Raw genomic sequence first — 22,782 nt, 5'->3', positions numbered from 1 at the left:
TTCTGCTTCACAGCTTTTCACTGTGATGGATCAGAGCCTTGAGTATACGTGAGCCCTGCGTGTCCTCCTGTTGGAAGCCCAGCGGTGGTCTTGGGGATCCCGACATGGGTTTTTTTTCAGTGACAACCACTACTTTCTATTGTGAAGTCATCCCCCTGGAACAGTTAAGTTTAAATTCCTTTGCTCTTTTTGGTTGTTTCCTCTGTGCTGTCAGGCAGCCCCTATAGTATCAGGTTGGCCAAAAAGTTCCTTTGGGTTTTTCTGTAACATCTTATGGGAAAACCCAAACGAACTTTTTTGGCCAACCCTATATTTCAGACTAATGTGTTTTCTCCACGCGGTGCTTTGTTCAAAATAAATTACTTGAGCGAGGGTGGTGGATATGAGGGAAAACAAGCTGACAACCCTTCCTGGGGGAGAACTTTGCGTGGAGGGAGCTTGTGATCAAAGACGGGGCTGGACTAGGGGTCACGCAGCTGCCTTTCCACCCTCGGCTCTGCCCCTGGCTCAGTGCATGGCAGGGAGCTCCGGGGAGCTGGGCACTGGTTCTTGGACCACACCCTTGAGTGATTAGGGTCCAAGGGCTCTCCTCTTTCCATCCAGACAGGGAGGAAGCAGATTCTGCGGGAGTCCTGTGTTCCTCAAACCCGGGGTGGGATTAGCCTTGGCGAGATCCGAGTTGGGGAGGACACCAGCCCTGGGAAAGGCCTTCTGCTCTGGAAGATTTCTTAGGCTGACTTTAAGATTTGCACAGAGGTAGTGTGTCTCCTTCACGTTGACATTTGTGTGGCAACGAGAGACTCTTCCTGTGATGGTTTTTTTTTTTTTTTTTTTTTTTTGCGGTACGCGGGCCTCTCACTGTTGTGGCCTCTCCCGTTGCGGAGCACAGGCTCCGGACGCGCAGGCTCAGCTGCCATGGCTCACGGGCCTAGCCGCTCCGTGGCATATGGGATCTTCCCGGAGCAGGGCATGAACCCGTGTCCCCTGCATTGACAGGAGGACTCTGAACCACTGCGCCACCAGGGAAGCCCCCCTGTGATGGTTTTGTTGTGAGTTATCTTTTTATGTTTGGGTAGTAGCAGTAAGCAGTATAAATATGAGATCTTTAACAACGAGCTCTTTATTCTTCTTCCTTAGGGCATTATTTCAAGGAGAACTATGGTAGCTTCCAGCATTCCCTGAACCACGGATCCGCCGGCGTAGTGAGCTATGCTCCTGGTCTCGGAAGCACTTTGAGATGTACAGAGCGGGGGACCTGGGGGAGCGGCCGCTGCTCGGGACGGCGCCCCCCCGGATGCGGAGCGTGGAGGTGGCCAGAGGAAGGGCGGGGTACGGATTTGCGCTTTCCGGGCAGGCGCCCTGTGTGCTCAGCTGTGTCATGAGAGGCAGCCCTGCGGATTTTGTGGGCCTCCGTGCTGGCGACCAGATACTTGCTGTCAACGAGATCAACGTGAAGACAGCATCCCATGAGGACGTGGTGAAGTTAATTGGGAAATGTTCTGGTGTCCTGCACATGGTGATTGGTGAGGGCATCGGCCACCTGGAGTCCTGCTCCAGTGATGAAGAGGTTGGATTTTATGAAGGAAAAGGCTGGCTGAAGCCCAAGCTCGACTCGAAGGCATTAGGTATAAACAGAGCAGAGAGGGTCGTTGAGGAAATGCAGTCCGGAGGGATTCTCAGCATGATCTTTGAAAACCCCGGTCTTCGGGCAAGCAGTTCAGAGCCCTTGAAGTTGAAACAAAGATCCCTTTCAGAATCAGCCACTGGGCGATTTGACCTTGGCCATGAAAGTGTAAATAATCCAAATACCAGCCTGCTATCTAAGGAGGAGATACCGGGAGTTGTGAATGATGATTCTGTTTTCAGCGTTGGGCTGGAGACTCACGAAGACTTTGGGGTGGACGCGAGCATTTTGAACGTGGCCATGGTTGTGGGCTACCTGGGCTCCATCGAGCTGCCGTCCACCAGCTGCAGCCTGGAATCGGACAGCGTGCAGGCCATCCGGGGCTGCCTGCGGCGCCTGCGGGCCGAGCAGAAGATCCACTCGCTGGTGACCATGCAGATCATGCACGACTGCGTGCAGCTCTGCACGGACAAGGCCGCTGTCGTGGCCCGATACCCGGCCGAGAGGCTGGCATTCAGCGCCGTGTGCCCAGACGACAGGAGGTTTTTCGGGCTGGTGACCATGCAGGCGGCCGACGACGGGAGCCTGGCGCAGGAGGAGGAGGGCGCTTTGCGGACGTCCTGCCACGTGTTCATGGTGGACCCGGACCTGTTCAGTCACAAGATCCACCAGGGCATCGCCCGGCGCTTCGGGTTTGAGTGCACAGCCGACCCTGACACCAACGGCTGCCTGGAGTTCCCTGCGTCCTCGCTTCCAGTCCTGCAGTTCATCTCCGTGCTGTACCGGGACATGGGCGAACTGATTGAGGGCGTGCGGGCCCGGGCCTTTGCGGATGGGGACGCAGACGCTCACCAGAACACCAGCACCAGCAGCAACAGCGACAGCGGCATCGGGAACTTCACCCACGAGGACAGAAGCAGCCGGGTGCTCGTGCTGGACCTGGGCGCCAGCTCGAGCAGGCACGGCCCCAGCGGCAGCGCCTGGGAGGGTGTGGTCGGGCGGGGCTCCCAGCCCTGGGGCGGCCCCTGGAACGGGGCCTTCAGCCACGACCCCGAGGGGGCCCCGTTTGAGGCCGCTCCGCAGGCCGACAGGTGCCGGGACCTCGGTAAGCACCTGGGGCCCACTCCTCACGTGGAAGGCCCCCCGGCATCCTTGCGGTGCTCGGTTCCTCCTTCCAAGAGGGGCGCTGCGGGCCCCGGTGGTGGCTTTGGCCAGCGGTGGCTCCCGGTCCACGTCCTGCAGGAGTGGCAGTGCGGGCACACCAGCGACCAGGAGTCTTACACGGACTCCACCGACGGCTGGTCCAGCATCAACTGTGGCACACTGCCCCCTCCCATGAGCAAGATTCCCGCTGACCGCTACCGGCTGGAGGGCAGCCCCGCGCAGCCCGTGCCCAGCACCCAGAAAAGGGACTGGGCCAGGAAGGCTCTCGGGATGCAGAACATTTTCGGCCCCCATCGAAATGTTAGAAAGACTAAGGAAGACAAAAAGGTAAGCCTGTTAGGGGAGGGTCAGGGAAGGTGAGCGTGCTCTCATAACTCGGTCAGTTACTGATGTGCGACGGCACCTTCATTGCCCAGTTCCCAGTCCTGCCTTCCTCTGGCTGCCCTGGCGGCCTATGTCGGCTTCAGGGCACGTCTGCCTGGATTTGCCCTGGCTCTGGGTGGGGTGGGGCGGGACGTCAGGTGGGACAGGTGGTGGTGGAAGAGATGGTGACCCCCTGGCCAGAGGGAGGCCCTCCTCCCCGCTGCCCACCCTTTCCTTCTGCCGTGGGTGCTGGAGGGGCCTGTTCCGGCAGCCCCTTTGAAGCCCACTTCGTCTCTGGCCCCAGTGGCTGAGGCCTCAGGCCCTTTTGAAGCGAGAAAATTCTGAAGCACAGAGACTGGTCGCTTCAGGACGGGGAGCTTCACCTTGGTGTTTCCTTCATTGAGAAAGTCCTGCTACGAGAAAAACGCCAGCTGAAGTTGGCAGTGGCTTGTGGCTTGAGCATCAAACAGCTGGGGGCGGGGCCAGGAGCTTGGTTCGGAGTCGGGGAGGGACTCAGCACAGCAGGAGGGCTGGCCCTGGCAGGCTGGGGCGGTGCTGGCATCTGTGCTGGCGGGGCAGGCTGAGACGCAGCCGCGGTGAGAGGAGGGCTGGCCCTCAGCTCGGCTGGCTTGGAAGGAACCGTTCTCAGAGGACCTTTGTGATTTAAAACACCTTTTCTGCGTTTGTTCACATTTTGTTCCCAGCAGCTGAAAATCCCACAGGAAAACCCTCCAAAGGCTGGAGGAGCGCTGTGGCCTGGGCTGTGGAGTTTGTTGAACGTTTTGTTCAGGATCCGTCCCCTTCCCAAGTCTTACTAGTTTTCATCGTAGAACACCTCAGAGAAAACTTAAAGACGAAGGAAAGGACAGGTCTCCCGTAGTTTTAGCTCCCCTAAACGACCATGTAGCACCGTGATGTATCTGAGCATAGATTTGTGCTTTTGTGTAAAACACAGTTGTCGTCATGCAGGCTTTGACTGAATTCCTACAGTGGCCGGGCTAGCGGGACTTCTGCCCTTGTGCGCACCTTCCCTCCTGTTCCCTCGGTGGAACTGCATGGGCTGGGGTCTCCTTTCACCTGCGGTGTGGGCAGTGTGGGCGGCGTGGGCGGCAGCTTCGGCCTGGGCTTCCCTGGTTGGGGGAGGGCTTAGGGAGGGAAGGCCCTGGAAGGTGGCTAAAATGTTATCAGAAATTGGGGAATTCACCACCTCTTTGAACAGAACCCACAAATGGGTTTTCTCCATTGCCACTGTGCCTGTGAATTGTGACACTGGCAGGAATAAATGGTGTCTGTCTGGCAGACTGCGGTGCACCCTCATGCCCGTTCACTTGGTGGCAAGCCTTAGACTCCCCACAGGGCCTCTGACCTCAGGAGGCCCAGAGACAGGGTGCCGCGCTCCCTGCTCTCCAGGCGAGGTGACCGGTCCTTGAGGGCTGAGTGACTTGTCTAAGGCTCAGCAGTCAGGACGAAGCAGGCTCATGAGTCAAACCTTGGGCTTCGTCGTCTCTCTTGTCTTAAAGACTTTATTTTTAAGAGCAGTTTTAGGTTTATAATGAAATTGAGAGGAAGGCACAGAGAGTTCTCTCTACCCTCAAAGGCGTGCAGCCTTGCCACCATCAGCATCCCTCACCAGAGGGTACCTTTGTCACAGTCAGTAACCCCGGAGTCCATAGTTTATGTTAGGGTCGCTGTCGCTGGTGCGCATTCTGTGGGCTTGAGCAGATTATAGTGACGTGTATTCACCATTGTAGAATCAGACAGGGTGGTTTCACTGCCCTAAAAGTCCTCCGTGCTCTGCCTGTTCAGCCCTCCCCTGCTCTCCCCCAGCAACCACTGATTTTTTTCCCTGTCTCCGTAGTTTTGCCTTTTCCAGCTGTCGTATAGTTGGAATCATACAGTCTGTAGCCTTTTCAGATTGGCTTCTTTCACTTCGTGATATGCATTGAAGGTTCCTCCATGTCTTTTCATGGCTTGATAGCTCATTTCTCTTTAGCACTGAGTACTATTCCGTTATCTGGAGGTACCACAGTTTATGTATCCATTCACCTTCTGAAGGACACCTTGGTGGCTTCCAAGTTCCGGCAACTTGAGTAAAACTGTTATAAACATCTGTGCGCATGCAGGTTTTGGTGTGGACATAAGTTTTCAACTCCTCTGGGTAAGTACCAAGGAGTGGGATTGCTGGCTCGTGTGGTGAGAGAATGTTTAGCTTTGTAAGAAACTGTCTTCCAAAGTGGCTGCGCCGTTTTGCATTCCCACCAGCAGTGATGAAAGTTTCTGTTGCTTCACGTTTGGGCCCCAGTTTGGTGGTGTCAGTGTTCAGTGTTTTTGCCGTCCTGACACGTAGGTAGTGGCAGGTAGTGTTGTTTTACTTTGCATCTCCCCTGATGACATGTGAGGTTGAGCATCTTTTCACATGCTTACTTGTCATCTGTATATTTTCTTTGGTGAGGTGTCTGTTGAGATCTTTGACCTATTTTTAACAGATTGTTTGTTTTCTTACTGTTGAGTTTTTTTTTTTTTTTTTTTAAGAAATAGGCCTTTAGTTCCTTTTTTTAATATAAATTTATTTGTTTTTATTTTTGGCTGCGTTGGGTCTTTGTTGCTGTGTGCGGGCTTTCTCTAGTTGCGGCGAGCGGGGGCTACTCTTCGTTGTGGTGCGCGGGCTTCTTATTGCGGTGGCTTCTCTTATTGCGGAGCACGGGCTCTAGGTGTGTGGGCTTCAGTAGTTGTGGCACACGGGCTCAGTAGTTGTGGCTCGTGGGTTCTAGAGCGCAGACTCAGTAGTTGTAGCGCACGGGCTTCATTGCTCCACGGCATGTGGGATCTTCCCGGGCCAGGGATTGAACCCGTGTCCCCTGCATTGGCAGGCGGATTCTTAACCACTGCGCCACCTAAGTTCTTTGTTTATTTTGAGTAGCAGTCCTTCATCAGATGTGTCTTTTGCAAATATTTTCTCCCATTCTGTGGCTTGTCTTTTCATTCTCTTGATATTGTTTTTCACAGAGTAGAAGTTTTAAATTTTAATGAAGTCCAGCTTATCAATTCTTTCTTTGGTGGATCGTGCCTTTGGTGTTGTACCAAAAAGGCATCACTAACCCCACGGTCATCTGGGTTTCCTCCTGTGCTATCTTCTAGGAGTTTTATGGTTTTTTATTTTACATCCGGGTCTATGATCCGTTTTGAGTTAAAGGTCTGTATCTAGATTCACTTTTTTTTTTGCATGCGGTTATCTCTTGTTCCAGCACCGTTTGTAGAAAAGACAATCATTGCTCCCTTGTATTGTCTTTGCCCCTTTGTCAGAGAGCAGTGGATTATACTTAGGAGGGCCTTGGGCTTCTTTTTAATGTTCTTTAACCTTCAACAAAAATGTAGTGAAAATGAAGGTATTGGCTGTTATTGCTTATACTGTAACAAAAGAATGAAGTGCTTGACGTGGGACTGATGCTCCCAGTGCTGGAAAGTAGCAGTGTAGCGTTCAGTGTTTGCAGTGTGCTTTATTTCCTTATTTGCCCTATGAGCTCATTATCTTACTGACAAGGAGAGTAGGGTTTATACCCATCGAGCGACTTGCCCACAGTCAGGTGGCGTTCCTTTCATGACGTGATGGGACACATGATTTATCTAAAAATAAGTAGTAATAAATTGTATTGTATTGCGTTCCAGCTCTAATCTCTGGAAGTGTATCCATTTGTCTTTGCTAACTGGGTTCCCCTGCATTATTAGTGCAGTCTAATCCCACAGCCCCTGCTGGAGCGGCAGAAGCTTCCAGGATCCTAAGGTGGGCCTCCTGGTGTCCCTCCTGGCCTGGCTCGAGCTGGCTGGCGGCTTGTCAGGATGAGCGGAGGACAGGCCAGGAAGGGATGAGGAAGGAAGTGCTGGAAATGCGAAGAGGAAGAGGCGTTAGGAGCAGGACGGGGAGGGGCCAGAGGCTGTGGAAGGTCGAGCAGTCGGTGTCCGGAGTTACTGTCAGTTCCTCTCCGTGGTGACAGTGGCTTCAGTGTCTTACTCTGTGCAAAATCAGGCTGTGTCCGCCAGGATCTGGCCAGGAGACAGAAAACACACCAGCGATTTGAACAGGGAGACGTTAGCCTGAAGAATCGGTAGCCAGACCAGAGGTGGCCCACTGCCAAGCGAGCGCTAACGGAACCCCAGGGAGGAGGCAGCAGAGGGGCAAGGGTGGCAACAAGGCGGAGGCTTAGCACCAAGGGGAGGAGGCTGTGGGGCTGCAGCCAGGGCTGCCCGGGGAACAGGCTGCCGGAGAACGATGGCCCTGAGCAGGATGCGGGCACAGCCTGCTCCCGCCGCCCGGAAAACAGCCCGACGGGAACCAGCGCAGCCCCGCTGGCAGAGCCGGCCGTCGAGCCCGCGCCGGCAGAGCACCGTCTGCAAGGCCCAGCTCCAGGGTCCGGCGCTGGCAAAGAGGTGTGCGCTGGGCACTAAGAGGCGAGAGACTCGGCCGCCTGGCTCAGCCCAGCATCTGGCGCCCTCTGCACACAACATCTGATCTTCGCGCAACCCAGAAACTCAGCAGGGCGCCCTGCGCAGTGCGCAGCTGTCCTGGGAGCGGAGATGCGCTCTCCCCTCCTTGCTGTTTGTTGTTGTTTGTTAAGGGGCTTTTCTGAGCAAATTCTGTCCGGTGCATTCTTTGTTGTGTGTGGCCACGAGGTCTCGGCTTGGTTCGCTTAGAGGTCAGCTAGTGACGGACGGGGCAGAGATCTCCTTCGATGCCTGGAGCCGGTCCGTCTCGGTCTTTGCCAAGGGGCCTGTGTGTGTGGAGCCTTCAGTGCTCAGCCAGGCAGCTGATCGCCCCGCTTGGGCCTCCACTCCTGCCGGTGCAGCCGCAGCGCTGCGCGTGGGCACAGCCCTCCATGGCCTCGTGGGTTCTGGGGAAACCTTGGAGCTTTTCACACCCCTAGTGGACTTCTCACCCCCCCTCCCAGCTTCTCCTTTTAAGCCAGCCTTGGCCGCCTGTGCCCCTGAGGGGTGTTGCTTGTGACCAGTGAGGGGCAAGCACACCTGACCCCAGGCCTGGGGAGCGGCCACTGCCAGGACGCCCTCCCGATAGCGCCCTCGCTCTCTTCTCTGTTTCTGTCTCTGTCTCTCTTGCAGCCCTAGGACGGTCTTTAGTGGTCTCTGTGTTTATGATTGCTTCCATGTTATACTGACAGCTCTTTGTATTAAACGTTCCCTTTGAACGTCTGGCACGCAGCCTTTCTGTTGTGTCCGCACAAAGCAAGCCAGCTCTCAGAGGGGCTACAGCACTGCACTCAGTCACCAGCTGGTCTGAGTCCTACCAGTTCTCTGTCCAGTCAGTCACCTTTGCAGGATGCTCCTTTACGAGGGCTTTGTCACTGTCTTCTTGGTCCTTTATACCCTAGCTCAGGCCAGATCCCGGCTTTCTGGGACCCCTCACTCCTGTGGAAGCCTGGAGGGAAACCGGCCAAAGAGAAGGCCCACTTTTCCCACCTCCTCCCAGTCACACCCAATGCTCTGACTCCTAGTGCGCTGACCCGGGCAACGCTCCTGAACTGTTTCCTCCTTGGGGAGCCCTGAGATATTGGGCTGGGGGCTGGGAGGGCATCACTCGTAGACTTAGCCGAGTGTATGACATTGTTGACGAGAGTTAAATAATGTTTATAAATGGATGCTTTTCCATTTTATTAAGTTTGTTAAGAGTTTGGGTGGGGCTGCCCAGGGCTGGTGTGGAGGCTCCCCGTTCATCAGGAGCCAGGTTCCCGGCTGTGCCTCCAGTTGAAGGTGCAGACGGAGACACAGCTTCCGCTACATTCCAACCTGCAGGAGGGGGGAGCCTGCAGGAGGAGGGGGGAGCCTGCAGGATGTGGGGGGAGCCTGAAGGAGGAGGGGGGAGCCTGCAGGAGGCGGGGGGAGCCTGCAGGAGGAGGGGGGAGCCTCAGGAGGTGGGGGGAGCCTGCAGGAGGAGGGGGGAGCCTGCAGGAGGTGGGGGGAGCCTGCAGGAGGAGGGGGAGCCTGCAGGAGGAGGAGGGAGCCTCAGGAGGTGGGGGGAGCCTGCAGGAGGGGGGGGAGCCTGCAGGAGAGGGGGGAGCCTGCAGGAGGTGGGGGGAGCCTGCAGGAGGGGGGAGCCTGCAGGAGGGGGGAGGGAGCGGTGGAGGGGGGAGCCTGCAGGAGCGGGGAGGGAGCAGTGGAGCCCCAGCAGAAGCTGCACAAGCTCTTGCTGCTTCTCATTGTCCAGGCCTGTCACGTGACTGCACCCTGCTGCAAGGGGGGCTGGGAAGTGTGGCTGCACAGGCAGGTATGCAGCCCAGATGTCCATCACTGAGAGGGGACTGTGGCTCTGGGCTCTGCCATGGGGGGTGGCGTGGAGTATTACCCATGTGGAAAGCTCCCCAAGACGCCCGAAGCGAAAAAGCAGGTCACATGTACATATTTACTATGATCCCGCTTTTGTGTAACGTATTTCAATACCCTCCAAATAAACCTGTGACATTTTAAAGCATGCATATATTTATATGTAAGTATACAGAAAAAATTAAAAGGAACTCCAAACAGATAGTAGTAGTTACCTCAGGTTAGTAAGTGAAAGCTGGGAAGCGTCCAGGACACTATAATTTTATTTTGTGTTGTTTTGATTTTTTTATTATGGGAATCTGAACATATTTTACTTACTAAAAATAATGCCTTCGGAGAAACAAATGAAAATTACTTTCTTAATTCTTTTAATGAGAGCAAAGTGAGGATTGGTACTGGAAGCTGTAGTGGTATTTCTATGGCATTGCTAATGACATCATCAGCTATCCAGCCAGGAGAGTATTGGATTCAACAGACAGATCTTGCGCAGTTTTTCTAGTACAATGAGAGGAAGTTTTAAAATAGATTCTAAAAAAATTCTGGAGAATACTAAAAAGGCCAGGTTAGGGCCCCATGATATAATTCCCTCTAAAAACAGCAGCTTTGATCTTCACGCCTTGTAAACAATGCCCTTGGGCAACATTGCATCACTCTCTGCCCAAGCAAGAGGAAAGGAAGCGAACAATGGAGAGAGAGTCAGCGGTCTGGGGAGACAACACCACCGGGCAGAGGGGCCGGGGCCGGGCTGGGAAGGGCACTCTGGGCTCCTTAGCTCCCTATGGGCTCGCTCTGCGCAAGGCCTTCCTTCTGACCACGTGCACTGAGCGCTCTCTGGGGGGCTCGGTGCTGCGTGTGGACCTTGAGACCCAGGCCGGTGGAGGCGCTAGGGGGAGCAGGGGAGAAGCGCTTGGGCCCTCCTGGAATAGGCAGGGCAAGGCTTCCCAGAGCTGGACGCAGTCTGTAGGACGGAGAGTGGGGGACACTGAGGTGAAGGAAACGGGAGCAAAGGAGCAGAGACACAAAGCAATGCCACCCCTTACTGTTCTTTGGTTTTGTATAGTTTCCAGGAAAAGGGAGAATATTCAGAGCTAAGTGGCCACTGCCAGAATCAGAAGTGTTTGAAGTGCTTGAAGCCCTTATTGATTAGTTTTGCTGTTTCTTCAGCTTTATAAAAATGGCTTTATAACACAGTCTCATGCAACCTGTTTTGAAATCACTGAACATCATTTCAAAGATTTATCCATGATACCATCTGCAGCTGCAGTTCACCATTCTAACTATGTAACATTCCATCGTGTGGGCGTACCACCATCACACACCCACGCGTGTGCGCGCACACACACACACACAAAATGACTATGATGCGTTGGTGAACATTCTCGCACACGTCTCCAGGCGTGTATATGAAGGCATTTCTCAGGGTCTATCCAAAGAATGGAATGGCTGGTTTGTATCAGGGCCGGGTGTTAAGCTTTTGGTCTCTGTATCCGTTCATATTGACAGTAGACAGGTCTCTGGAGCAGACACAGCTTTAATTACTGATGTACAATACGACAGTGGTTCCCCCGTGCCCAGTCCTTGCCCTGGACTGGAGCAATGAGAACCACATTGGGTATCACCCCTCAACTCCCCAAACAGGGATCCAGGAGATTATACACGTGCTGCCCCCTTCCCCTCCTTAAGGGGGAGAGAAACTGTTACTCTAAGCAAATCCTCTTTCTAGACAGGGGAAAAATCCTGGGTCTCTCCTCTCACCCTTTGCAGTGCAGGTGGGTGTCTTCAGGAGGGACAGAAGATCAGCCTCTTTGGGAGGTGTTCCAGGCCTCATTCCTTTGAAATGTCAGTCTCACCTGGAGTTCTCACCATCTCTTTGGTCATAATTTAACTGCTGAGTCCCAGGACGTGGAAACTTTTAGTACAGGTCCCAAGTCTCAGTACAATTTGCTCAGAATGCTGTAACTGTGCAGAAACGTGCTGTTTTCCTGGCAGTCCCGTCCCAGCTACTGTAAGAGCTCAGATCGCTCCACATCCTTGCCGAAGCTTGCCTTCGCCAGACTCCTCCAATTTTTGCCAATCTATTAGTTGTAAAATGTATCTTGTTGCGGCTTTAGTTTGCATTCCCTCGAGCACCGAGATTTGATTTCCTCTTTGTGAGGGACCTACTGAAAACTTTGCCCATTTTTCTGTTGGGTTGTCTTTCTCTCTAATTGGTAGGAGTTACAGATTTTGGCTATTAGCCCTTGCCGATTACAAGCGTTCCATGAATGCCCTTTCCATGTTCCGTGTGCTGTGGCTTTTTCTTTTTTTTTTTTTGCGGTACGCGGGCCTCTCACTGTTGTGGCCTCTCCCGTTGCGGAGCACAGGCTCCAGACGCACAGGCTCAGCGGCCACGGCTCACGGGCCCAGCCGCTCCGCGGCATGTGGGATCCTCCTGCACCGGGGCACGAACCCGCGTCCCCTGCATCGGCAGGCGGACTCTCGACCACTGCGCCACCAGGGAAGCCCTGCTGTGGCATTTTGATGAACAGAAGTTATTCACTTTAATGTCATCCAGCTTGTCAGCCTTTATCTTGCACTTTTGACCTAACACATTCACTACTACCCTGAGGACAGAAAGATTTTCTCCTTTTTTTCCCCTAAAATTTTTTGGAGTTGATTTTTGTGAATGGAATAAGGTGGTGGCAAGTACATTTTTTCCTCTATGTGGACGACCAGTTGTTGGAGCACTAAATTCAGGCTCTCACGAGGCCCAGTGGTGCCCTCTGCCGTGTGCTGTGTGTTCACATACGTGGGTCTCAGTTCTCTGTCCTCCACTGTCAATACCCCAACTGCACTTTACCTTCAAGATTGTACCTTTGTAGTAAGTCTTCGTATCTGATAGGCCAAATCACCTTATCTGATCTTGGCTTTGCTTGAGCCTTGCTCTTTCATATAGATTTTACAATCAGCTAATAAATTCTCCAAAAAATAAAATGCTATTGACTTTTTTTATTGGGAGAACTGACATATGTAGGATATTGAGTCTTCCTATCCATGAAAATGGTACCTCTCTTCATTTATTTGGTTTTATTTATTTTCGTTCAGTAAAGTTTTATAGCTACCTTCATAAATGTTGTTAGATTTTTTTCTTAGATGATTTGGCCAGATTTAGTCCTAGGTACCTTATACATTTTCTTACTATTGTAAATGGGTACCTACTTAAAAATTGTAAATGTTAACTTTTGTGATATATAAAAGTACAGTTGATTCACTGCTTTCTTTGTGCAGCTGCCTTGCCAGGATTACTTCTGTTCGTATTTGTTAATACTTGTCATCATGAATGGGTGTTGAATTTTGGCCTTTCTTTTTTGGTTCTTTTTGTGTTCATTGAGACAGTCAAATGGGCTTCCTCCTTTAAAATGCTAGCGTGGTATATTACACTGATAGAGTTTTGAATATTGAACCATGCTTGCATTCCTGAGATAAGCCTAACTTGTGCTTATCTTTTTATACACTAATGGGTTTGGTTTGCTAATATTTTTGTAAAAGTTTTGAATCTGTCTTTATGAGTAAAACTGTCTTATAGTGTTCCCATCTCTCATTGTTTTTGTCTGGTTTTGATATCAAGTTTATTCTAACCTCATAAAGTTATAAAATCAATGGTGGCATTTTTCTCCCCCTTTTCCTCCTCTTCTTCCTCACTTTCTTCCTTTTTGGTGTATTGAATCTCTTATTTAAAAACCCTATTAGGGATGAGATCTATTTTGTCTGTTATTAACATAGCTACACAAGCTTTCTCTGAGTCAGCATTTTCTGTCCTTTTCTTTAAACTTTTCCATTTCTCCACGTTCTAGGATTGTTACTATGAGTGGCAGGTAGTTGGATGTTTTTCCTGATCCAATTTGACATTCTGAGATTCAAGAGTAACACTGTAATAAATTGGCAACTTTAGTCCATTTATATTTATTGGGATTACTGGCATGTGTAGTTTTGGTTCCGTGAGGTTACTGTGCACTTTCTGTAAGTCTGTTTTTTCCTAGACTCTCTCCTCCTTTCCTGCCTTTGTTTGTGTTTTGTTTTCAAGGCTGTTGTTGGTTTTCCTGCTTTCTTCATCACCTCCTTTATTGGCTTGGAAGTTTTGCCACACACCTTGTTTCTGTCTTTTTAAGGTTTTCACTCTTGATGACTGCCTGGCTCTTAGATATTTATTGAATAAACAAACATATTCCTTAATTTTCTGTCTCGAGTTGGATGTCCTTTCCTACATATTCACCCTTTTCTTCCTTGAGCAGGACACCCAGTCTTGGCTTCTTTCTCGAGAAGGTGATTCACTGTGACCAGGAGCCCTTCTTCAGCCCCCACACGTTATTCTAGAGTCACCGCTCTGTGTTTGTCCAGTGTTGTGTTGGAAATGGAATTTTGTTGATTTTAGAATTGATTTGATTTGGGGCTTAGAATTCTTCCTGATATGGAGAGTTTTGTAGCAACCAGATCTCACAAGTTGTGCTTGTTACTCTGCTGTTGTCCCTCAGCCCCAAGCCCGCCTTCTGTGATGGGCTCTGGGAAGGGAGTCTGTGCCCTCTTCCCCTTGCCAGGTGGGTCCCCACCTGGCTCTGCTCCCAGCGGCCAGGCAAGAGGAGGAGGGTCCTCCTGCCGCTGCCGCTGAGTCCAGTTTGCGGTTTCCCCGCCTTGTCCAGGGCCTTGTCACCCCCCAGACACCAGCCATTGCCTGTGCCCCCTCTGAGGTCCGAGGTCCGGGTCCCACCTGCCCCTCATCTGGCTGCAGAGTTAAAATAAGTCCTCCTCTTCCCATACTGTCCCAGCCCCGGGGGTGCAGCCGCTTCCCGTCCTGGCATCTTGGAGTCTCTTTCTGCCCTTTCAGTTCTCTGATTCCTGGTTAGTAGTTCTTTGTGGGAAATTCTCTGTGGACCAGTTGCTGTGGTTTTGCTTTCTGACTGATATGACGGGAGAAGTAAGTATGTCAGCTGGAAATCCTACTCCTCGGCTTCTCTTGGGCAGGTCTTCAGATGGTCTGGTCTCCGTTTTAAGCTAAATGGCATCCTTGGTTAATTTGTTCAGTAAGTGTTTACTGAGCACCTGCTGTGTGCCAGGCACTGTTGAGGGGGGACACAGCCCTTGCCCCACTAGGGCTTCTGGTCTAGTGTTTATACCCTTAAGTTAGGAGTTTCTGGTTCTGACTGTGCTGCGACGAGATCTGGGTCTGGGCCCTGCTGGCCGTGTGGGCCCGAGCAGGCCCTTCACTGGCTGCCGGGTTCTCATCTGTAGGTTGAGGAGGCTGGACTGGCTGGTCCAGGTCACTGCTTGTGCTAAAATGAGACCTCTCCCTGGGCGGTGGGCAGGCGGGCAGGCGTCAGCAGCCCAGTTCTGCCCTCACTCCATCTGCTGGCTGTTTCTCCTCTCGAAGGCTTCCCTCAGGGGCCCCCTGCCCCCCTGTTCTGAGTTGACCATCCAGAGCAGGGTACCGGAGCGCAAGGGGCTCACGCTGAGGTCCATGCCGGCAGCTGGCCCTCGTACGGGGCGCTTGCGGGCAGAGAGGCGGAGCTGGGGCAGCCCTCAGCCCCTCGCCTTCCCAAGCAGTTAAGATGAGTTGTTTGCGATTTAAGAAGTGGAGTTGACTTTGAAGAAAGCGGATTTGTGGCCATTTTTGCCGAATCGCTACTGTTTAGTTCTGTCTAGGGAGAGTGAGTGATGTAGTGCCAGCAGGGGGCGCCGGATCAGCGGGAATTTCCCAGCAGTTTCTTGATGCACAGCCGTCTTCATACACCGGGGTGGGGGGCAGGGACTCTCGCTGAGGAGCAGCCAGAGAAGAGCTGAAGCTTCTCCCTGTTGGTGAGATGTCACCACGGGGTCGATTCACACCTCCGTAGGCGTTATTCCTCCTCTGAGGCCCCAGTCCCGCAACGCGCCCGTGCACGGCCACGTGTAGACGGCTGCTTTCCTTCCGGCTGCGTGGACCCCCTGTCCCCAGTGATGGGCTCCCTGTTACTGGGCGCCCAGGCCCCCACGCAGTTTTGCTCTTGTGCGTTCTCTGAGCAGATGCCACCTGGCCAGGCAGGTGGTCCCAGAGGGGAGCACACACAGAGCAAAGGCCCCTGCTGCTCCCAGGGCATCCAGGCAGCTGGGGAGATGGTGCAGCGGGGTGGTGCTGGGGATCTGTGGTTCCAGTTCCTGCTGAGAGTGGAAGCCTCGGGACCCCCCCCCCCAACAGCAAGGGGCTGAAGCGGGCTCTTGAAGGGGGCTCTTGAAGGGGCGCACCGTGCGGCGAGGAGGGGCCCTGGGGCAGGGGTGAGGGTCTCTAGAGAGATCGCTGGGCTCCAGGTACATTTTACACATAGACTCAGCTTTGGGCGTATTTTTTGAAAAAGATATTTCTTAGACAAATCTTTCTCGAGAATATGTCAAGTTTAGTGACTTGCTAACAAGGCCCCGCAGTGAGCAGAGGGTGCTGCTCGCGGGGATGGGGCGGGGGCGGAGAAGGGGGACTTGGACACAGGTGCGGGGAAGGGTGTGGGTCTTGACAAGGCCTGAGTGGGCTTGCCAGTGGTCACAGAGCAGCCCTGTGGGGCGGGGCCTGGGGCGCCTGTCCCCGGGAGTGGAGGCACAACTGGAACCACAGGCTCACCCAGCTCGGGGCAGGGGTGGGGTTCTCGGAGGCCAGGCTCCGAGCCACACGCGCTCTGTAAACAGGCTTTTCCTCAGCTTTCGAGCGGCAGTGTGACCGGTCCCCCGGGCCCATTTGGGGACAGGCAGGTCGTCGGTGCAACTTGATTTCTTAGAGGCATCCCGGCCGAGCCCTAGCCCGGGTGCAGCTTCACCTCTGCACGGCTCCATGGCCATTGTCCCTTTCAGAGTGACGCTCTCGAGCCCGTGGGAGTCTGGCTGTGGCCAGGCACCCTCACTGCCTTCTTCCCTCCAGTGGCCCCCGCCTGCCCTTAGCCCCAGCTCCACGGCAGCCCCGTGGGGCATCTGTGTTGCCCTCTGTGCTCCCAGCACCCTCTGTGTCACCCTTGTTTTCCGCCACCGGCCTGGGGACTGCGGGTGGGCAGGCTGGCGGCACATCACCGCCTGGTGTGGACATGCGGAGACAGAAGATGCGTTTGCTGGGACAGTGTGCACACGGCTTCTCTCTTGGGCTCTTGCTGGAATGCTAGGGTTTGCCGAACACATGTGGTGACGCGATACTACGCCCGGGGAGCCCTTTGCTGGTGGTAACGACGCATCTGAGATGGAGCCTTGGCTTGTCTCTGTGTCTTCTCTCCCTGAGTCGGCTCCTTTCTCCCTGTGTCTACCGCTCTCTGTGTCTCTGTGTCTCCCTCCCTCCCTCTCTTTCCCTGTTAGTTCTTCTGGATCTTTCTCTCCCTCCGCTTGCTCTGCGGGGGGTGGTGTCTGTGAGGTTGGCTGTGCAGAAACTTAGCCCAGAGAGCTTTATAAGGGAGTGCTGCAAGGTTTTGTCTTTCTGCAAGATGCCCGGGTCCCTACGCAGGTGGGGAGCAGAGAGTGCCTGAGGCCTCGCAGTCTTTAGAAACCCCCGTAGCTTCCTTTATGCCTGAAGCCGGTCATTTAGGATTCTGAGTACCCAGGAAGTCAAAGATTTTCAGCTGTGATGCTTTTTATTTTTAAAATGTGATGACATTTGCTGGAACCACATTTGGGGAGATGTCTGGCATAATGACAGTGAATTAATTCTGGTCGTTTCCCAGAGAAAGAATAAGATGTTTTAATGGCTGGTTATTTCATGCATTTGGGTTGGTCTGGTCTTCAGACACCAGCTGAATGTCTAGAGATTCTTTACTTTCCTAAAATGCTTCTAAAATAATGTGAAAGCACGAGCTTGCTGAAAACCAGCCTTTATATTACTAATGATTTCCTCCGCCCACTTGTGCTTTCCCAGACATGCGCACATGTTTTTCCGTTGCCCTTGGACGAGGAGTTTGAGGCTGGGGTTGTCCTCTGGACACATAGTTGGAAGTGGCACAGCAAACACTCGGGGGCCCTGGGATGACTCTTTTTTTCAACTTGGCATTTTTGGTTGTGGTGACTCGTTCGTAATGTGAGGTTGACCTGGACGACCTTGAGGCCTCCTCTCCTCCGGTCTCTCCAGGCGGTGTGTCAGGCAGAACTAGTGTCTCCTTCCAAGAGGGTAATGACGTGTTTTTCTTGTTTTAGGGCTCAAAGTTTGGGCGGGGCATTGGACTCCTGCCACCGGCTCAGCGTACCTCTGCCCGGAGATCTTTCGGGAGGTCCAGGAGGCTGAGCATCACCCGCTCCCTCGATGATCTTGAGGTAACTTCATTTTAGGGTTTCTTCTTTCATTTTCCAGGTTTTAAAAAAAGATACATCTGAATCTCCCTTGAATCCCACCCATTTTCTACCACCTCTCCCTCTCCTGTAAGCTCAGTCTTCAAGTGGGGCTTCTGTGCACACCCAGCCCCTCCCCTGCCCCACCCGCTCCTGCCGCATCCGGACCCTCTTCCTCTGCTCCTTGGTCTACAAAGCATCACGGTGTGTCCCGTCCTCTCTTACGTGCCAGATGCCGTAATAGACACAAGAACCCTCTGGGGGCCTATCATTGCCTGTTACCAAACCAAACTTGGGTCCGTTTGCCCAACACACAGAAAAGCTAATCTACTGACACTGGGTTGTGGGGAAGGAAAGTACAGGCACCAGACAAGGAGAACGGGTAGCTCATGCTCAAAAGACCCAAACTCCCCAATGGATTTCAGGGAAGGCCTTTTAAAGACAGTGTGAGGTAGGGGGTCATGGGGTATGTGGTCAGCTTGTGCGCAGTTCTCTGATTGGTTGGTGGTGAGGTCACTGGGTGATGTTTCAGGAATCTCAGCCATCAACCTTCCAGCCGGTTGGGGGTCTACATGCTGGTGGGCAGCCTGCATAACTTCTTCCACCTGGTGGGGGTTTTCGTATCTGCAAAACAGCTCAAGGACACAGCTCAGATGTTATCTAGAGCCCTCGAGGAGGAGCTAGAGCTCCTTGACACTGTTCAGTGGCTAAACTGTTATTGTTTTGTCTTGCTGGACTGTTTTCTTTTGATTCTGCATTTTCTCACTTCTCTGGTTACATTTGCAGTTTGGAATTTGGGGAGGGCCTAGGAGGCTAAAGCTTTGCTACAAACAAGAGGTAGGGGGAGGTACTGGGGGATACGTCCCCAGGAGGCCCCCCAGGGTCCTGCTCTGTTTCATACCCACTTTATTTTTTTTATTATTTAAAAAATATTTATTTATTTATTTATTTATTTATGGCTGCGTTGGGTCTTCGTTGCTGCGCGTGGGCTTCCTCTAGTTGCGGCAAGCGGGGGCTGCTCTTCGTTATGGTGCACGGGCTTCTCTTTGTGGTGGCTTCTCTTGTTGCGGAGCATGGGCTCTAGGTGTGTGGACTTCAGTAGTTGTGGCATGTGGGCTCAGTAGCTGTGGCTTTTGGGCTCTAGAGCGCAGGCTCAGTAGCTGTGGTGCATGGGCTTAGTTGCTCCACAGCATGTGGGATCTTCCCGGACCAAGGCCCAGACCTGTGTCCCCTGCATTGGCAGGTGGATTCTTAACCACTGCGCCACCAGGGAAGCCCCATACCCCCTTTAAAGATATTATACTGATCCACACATATCGAGAGTATCCTCTTGTGTGGTTCTCTTCTTTGATCTGTAATCCTTAAAAAATTAATAGACTTCACTCTCAGAGCAGTTTGGGGTTTACAGAAAAGCTAAGCAGGAAGTACAGAGAGTTCCCATGTGCCACTGTGCTGGGTACATGATTAGTTTAGGTTGCATGGAGGCCACTCCTTGTGCTGTACATTCTAAAGGTTTGGACAGATGGATTGAGGTCACACAGCCACCATCACAGTGTCACACAGAGCATCTCACTGCTCTAAAATCCTAGGTGCCCGCCTGGTTGTCCCTCCTGGCTCACCCTGGACCTTGGCAGCCGTGGTCCTTTCACTGGTTCATTCTGTGTGTTTTAAGATTTTATACACAGATGTAATCATACTGCATGTCTTATTCTGCCACTTTTATAACATTGTATTATACTTTCAAGCTTTACCTTGTAGTTTTAGTTTATTTTACTTGTTAGGTAGCATTCCATTATGAATATGTCACACATTTTTATCCATTCTGCTATTCCGGCCACGCGATAGAAGGTTGGGAACAGACCCCTCAGAGAGGAGCTGCAGCGGACAGTGTCATGCAGGTGCCCGTGTGCACAGCCGGGGCTGTGAGAGCGTGTTCTGGGGAGTCAGTTGCTGTGACAGTCTCATCCGAGCCTCACCCAGGCTCTGGCCGCCAGCAGGACCAGGGGCCTTGCTACCCTGCTCACCGACACTTGGCACCGTCAAACTGAAATTTTCCCTGTTTCAATAAAATGCCAGCTCATTTTAATTTGCATTTCACTGATTGTGAGTGAGACTGAGCATTCCATCACGGGCTCTTTGGCTGCTCAGGTTTTCTCTTTTATTTATTTATTTTTGCGGTACGCGGGCCTCTCACTGTTGTGGCCTCTCCTGCCACGGAGCACAGGCTCTGGACGCACAGGCCTAGCGGCCACGGCTCACGGGCCCAGCCGCTCCGCGGCACGTGGGATCCTCCCGGACCCGGGCCCAAACCCGTGTCCCCTGCATCGGCAGGCAGACTCCCAACCGCTGCGCCACCAGGGAAACCCAGGTTTTCTCTTTTTTGAATTAGTAGCCTATTCATGTCCTTCTTGTAGTTTTTAAATTTTTATTTTATTTATTTTATTATTTTAAAAATAGATTTTGTAGTAGTTCTTTACATTTTGGGGATACAAATCCTTTGTCAGATAAAGGTTTTGAAAATATCTTCTTTGTGGCTTTTTTCTGCCTTTGTCTAGGGTGTCAGTAGATATATATTTTAATTGTAGTAAAATAGAGCATAAAATTTACCTTTTTTTTTTTTTTTTTTTTTTTTTTTTTTTTTGCGGTATGCGGGCCCCTCACTGCTGTGGCCTCCCCCACTGCGGAGCACAGGCTCCGGACACGCAGGCCCAGCGACCATAGCTCACGGGCCCAGCCGCTCCGCGGCACGCGGGATCCTCCCGGACCAGGGCACGAACCCGCGTCCCCCGCATCGGCAGGCGGACTCCCAACCACTGCGCCACCAGGGAAGCCCAAATTTACCATTTTTAAGTGTGCAGTTTGGGGCAATAAGTACATTCACATCATTTTGCAAAAATCACCCGTCAACTCCGGAAGGCTCCTACCTCCTACAGCTGAAACTCAGTGCCCATCACTCACTCACTCACTCCCCCTCCCCTCCCTCAGCCCCTGGCACCCACTGTCCTGCTTTCTGCCTTCAGGAATTTGGCTTTTGTGTCTGGCTTTTTTCACTTAGTAGAGTATCTTTGCAGTTCACCCATGTTGTAGCAGGTGTCAGAATTTTTTTCCTTTTTAAGGCTGAATAAGATTCCACTGTATGGATGGACCACATTGTATTTATCCGTCTGTCTGATGATGGACACTTGGGGAGCTCCCACCTCTTGGCTAATTGGCTAACGCTGCTGTGAGCATGAGTTTGCAAGTATCTGAGTTCAGTAATGTTTTAAAAATTAACCATAAATTCTTACAAGCTCAACAACAATTTTCTGGAATAAATTGACTTGGGGTTTTTTTTTTTGCTTAAAACAGTAAGTTAATTTGTGTTCCGATGCTAAGCTGGAATCTTTGGCTGTTAGAGCTAGAAAGGGCCTTGAAATCACCTCATTATCCACATGAGAAGGGGGACTGATTCCAGAGGGTTTTCAGAGAGTCCTGGGTGGGTGTTTTTGTTTTCTCTTGCGGTACGCGGGCCTCTCACTGTTGTGGCCTCTCCCGTTGTGGAGCACGGGCTCCGGACGCGCAGGCTCAGCGGCCATGGCTCACGGGCCCAGCCGCTCTGCGGCATGTGGGATCTTCCCGGACCGGGGCACGAACCCGCGTCCCCTGCATCGGCAGGCGGACTCTCAACCACTGCGCCATCAGGGAAGCCCCCTGGGTGGGTTTTGGGGCGGCGGGGCACATGGTACTGGGAGGTGGGAGCGGGAGCGGCCGTGGGGCAGCCCCCGGGGGCCCTGAGGCCGGAACAGGCCCCTGCTCAGGGCCTTGGGGCTCCGGGGTGCCAAGAAGGGGGGTCCCCGCCAAGCCTGCATTCTCTCTCTGGGAGTTTGGCCAGGTGTCGTCTCTGCATCGTCCTGGGAGAAGGGTCTCTGCAGGGGCCTGAGCCCCCGGGGACCATGAGCCAGCACGTGTGGCTTGGTGGTGGCTCGAGGTCTGCTTCCGGACAAGCGCTCCAGGCCCTGCGGTCACCGCTTACTTCTCGTCACGACAGACACCAGGGGTCTCCTGTTATCTGCGTGGCTGATTGAGAGCAGGCCGGACCTCCCCTCCCCTTTCCCTCTGAGTGTCCCCATTTCACAGATGAGAAGCCACGTGCAGGCACAGTGTTCTTTAGACCACGGACTGCAGGGCACACGATCTTTCTATCACCTGTGAACCTCTTTTGTCAAAATAGTATGTTAGAGACATGGGACTCAATCTTTGCGACCTTTTTGCCTGAAGATTTCAAAATGTAGAAGCACAAATAACTTTAACACTCACCTTTGGGAGGCCTGTTGAATTCCCTGTCTGTCTGTTCTTCCCTCTGTTCCACACTCTTCGGCAGGTGTGCTAGGCGGCCTCTGGGCCATCCCCGTTCCTGGGCCTCACACCCTTGTTTGGCCCCCTCCCCAGAGGCACCAGCTTTCACATCTTGCCTTTAATTGTCCCTGCTGGGGCCTCTGCATGCGGCTGCCACCAGCCCGGCTCCTCTGCACGAGGCCAGTTCCGAGTCCATTTCCTGGGCCCTCGGGACACCGTGTCTTAGGCTGAGCCTCCTGGAGCAGACTCGGACGGAGGGCCCTCTAAACGCTGGGCGAGGAGGACCCAGGAAGGACCACACAGGACAGGGCGAAAAAGTGGTGAATGTATCAGTCAATCCAAATGAGTGGTGACTGTAAAACAAGAGGAATTGTGTTTTGTTTGGTTTGAAAGTACATGAAATTAAACTACAGCACGGCAGGATGCGCACTGGCAGAGGGGAATGGAGGTCAGCTGTTTCTGGGAGCTTATCTCCACTAGGAAGAGGACAAAGGTGTGATGAAAATTTGAGTTTTATAAGGTAAGGAGGCATGTTGTAATCTCCAGGGTAACCTAAGACAATAAAATAATAAGTAAATTTTAAATTAATAGAAGGAAGAAATGGAATAATAAAAAATGTTGAATTTGAAAGAAGGTGAGACAGGAGGAAAGGAGAGACAAAGGGCGGA

The 22,782-nt window shown here is 52.6% G+C and overlaps 1 protein-coding gene across 2 annotated transcripts in view; it reads left to right on the top strand.

The window, feature by feature from the left end:
• The first annotated feature begins 1,237 nt into the window (after positions 1–1,237).
• RGS12 (regulator of G protein signaling 12) overlaps positions 1,238–22,782 on the top strand; it is a 90,239-nt gene continuing 68,694 nt past the window's right edge. For both annotated transcript variants that reach the window (XM_065877403.1, XM_065877404.1), the window contains exons 1-2: positions 1,238–3,115; positions 17,648–17,764. In XM_065877403.1, coding sequence (XP_065733475.1) covers positions 1,238–3,115; positions 17,648–17,764 — 1,995 coding nt within the window. The remainder of the gene's footprint in view (positions 3,116–17,647; positions 17,765–22,782) is intronic.

The sequence above is a fragment of the Phocoena phocoena genome, chromosome 5, assembly GCF_963924675.1.
Source record: "Phocoena phocoena chromosome 5, mPhoPho1.1, whole genome shotgun sequence".
NCBI lineage: Eukaryota > Metazoa > Chordata > Mammalia > Artiodactyla > Phocoenidae > Phocoena > Phocoena phocoena.
This window is presented reverse-complemented; position numbering and strand designations above follow the sequence as displayed.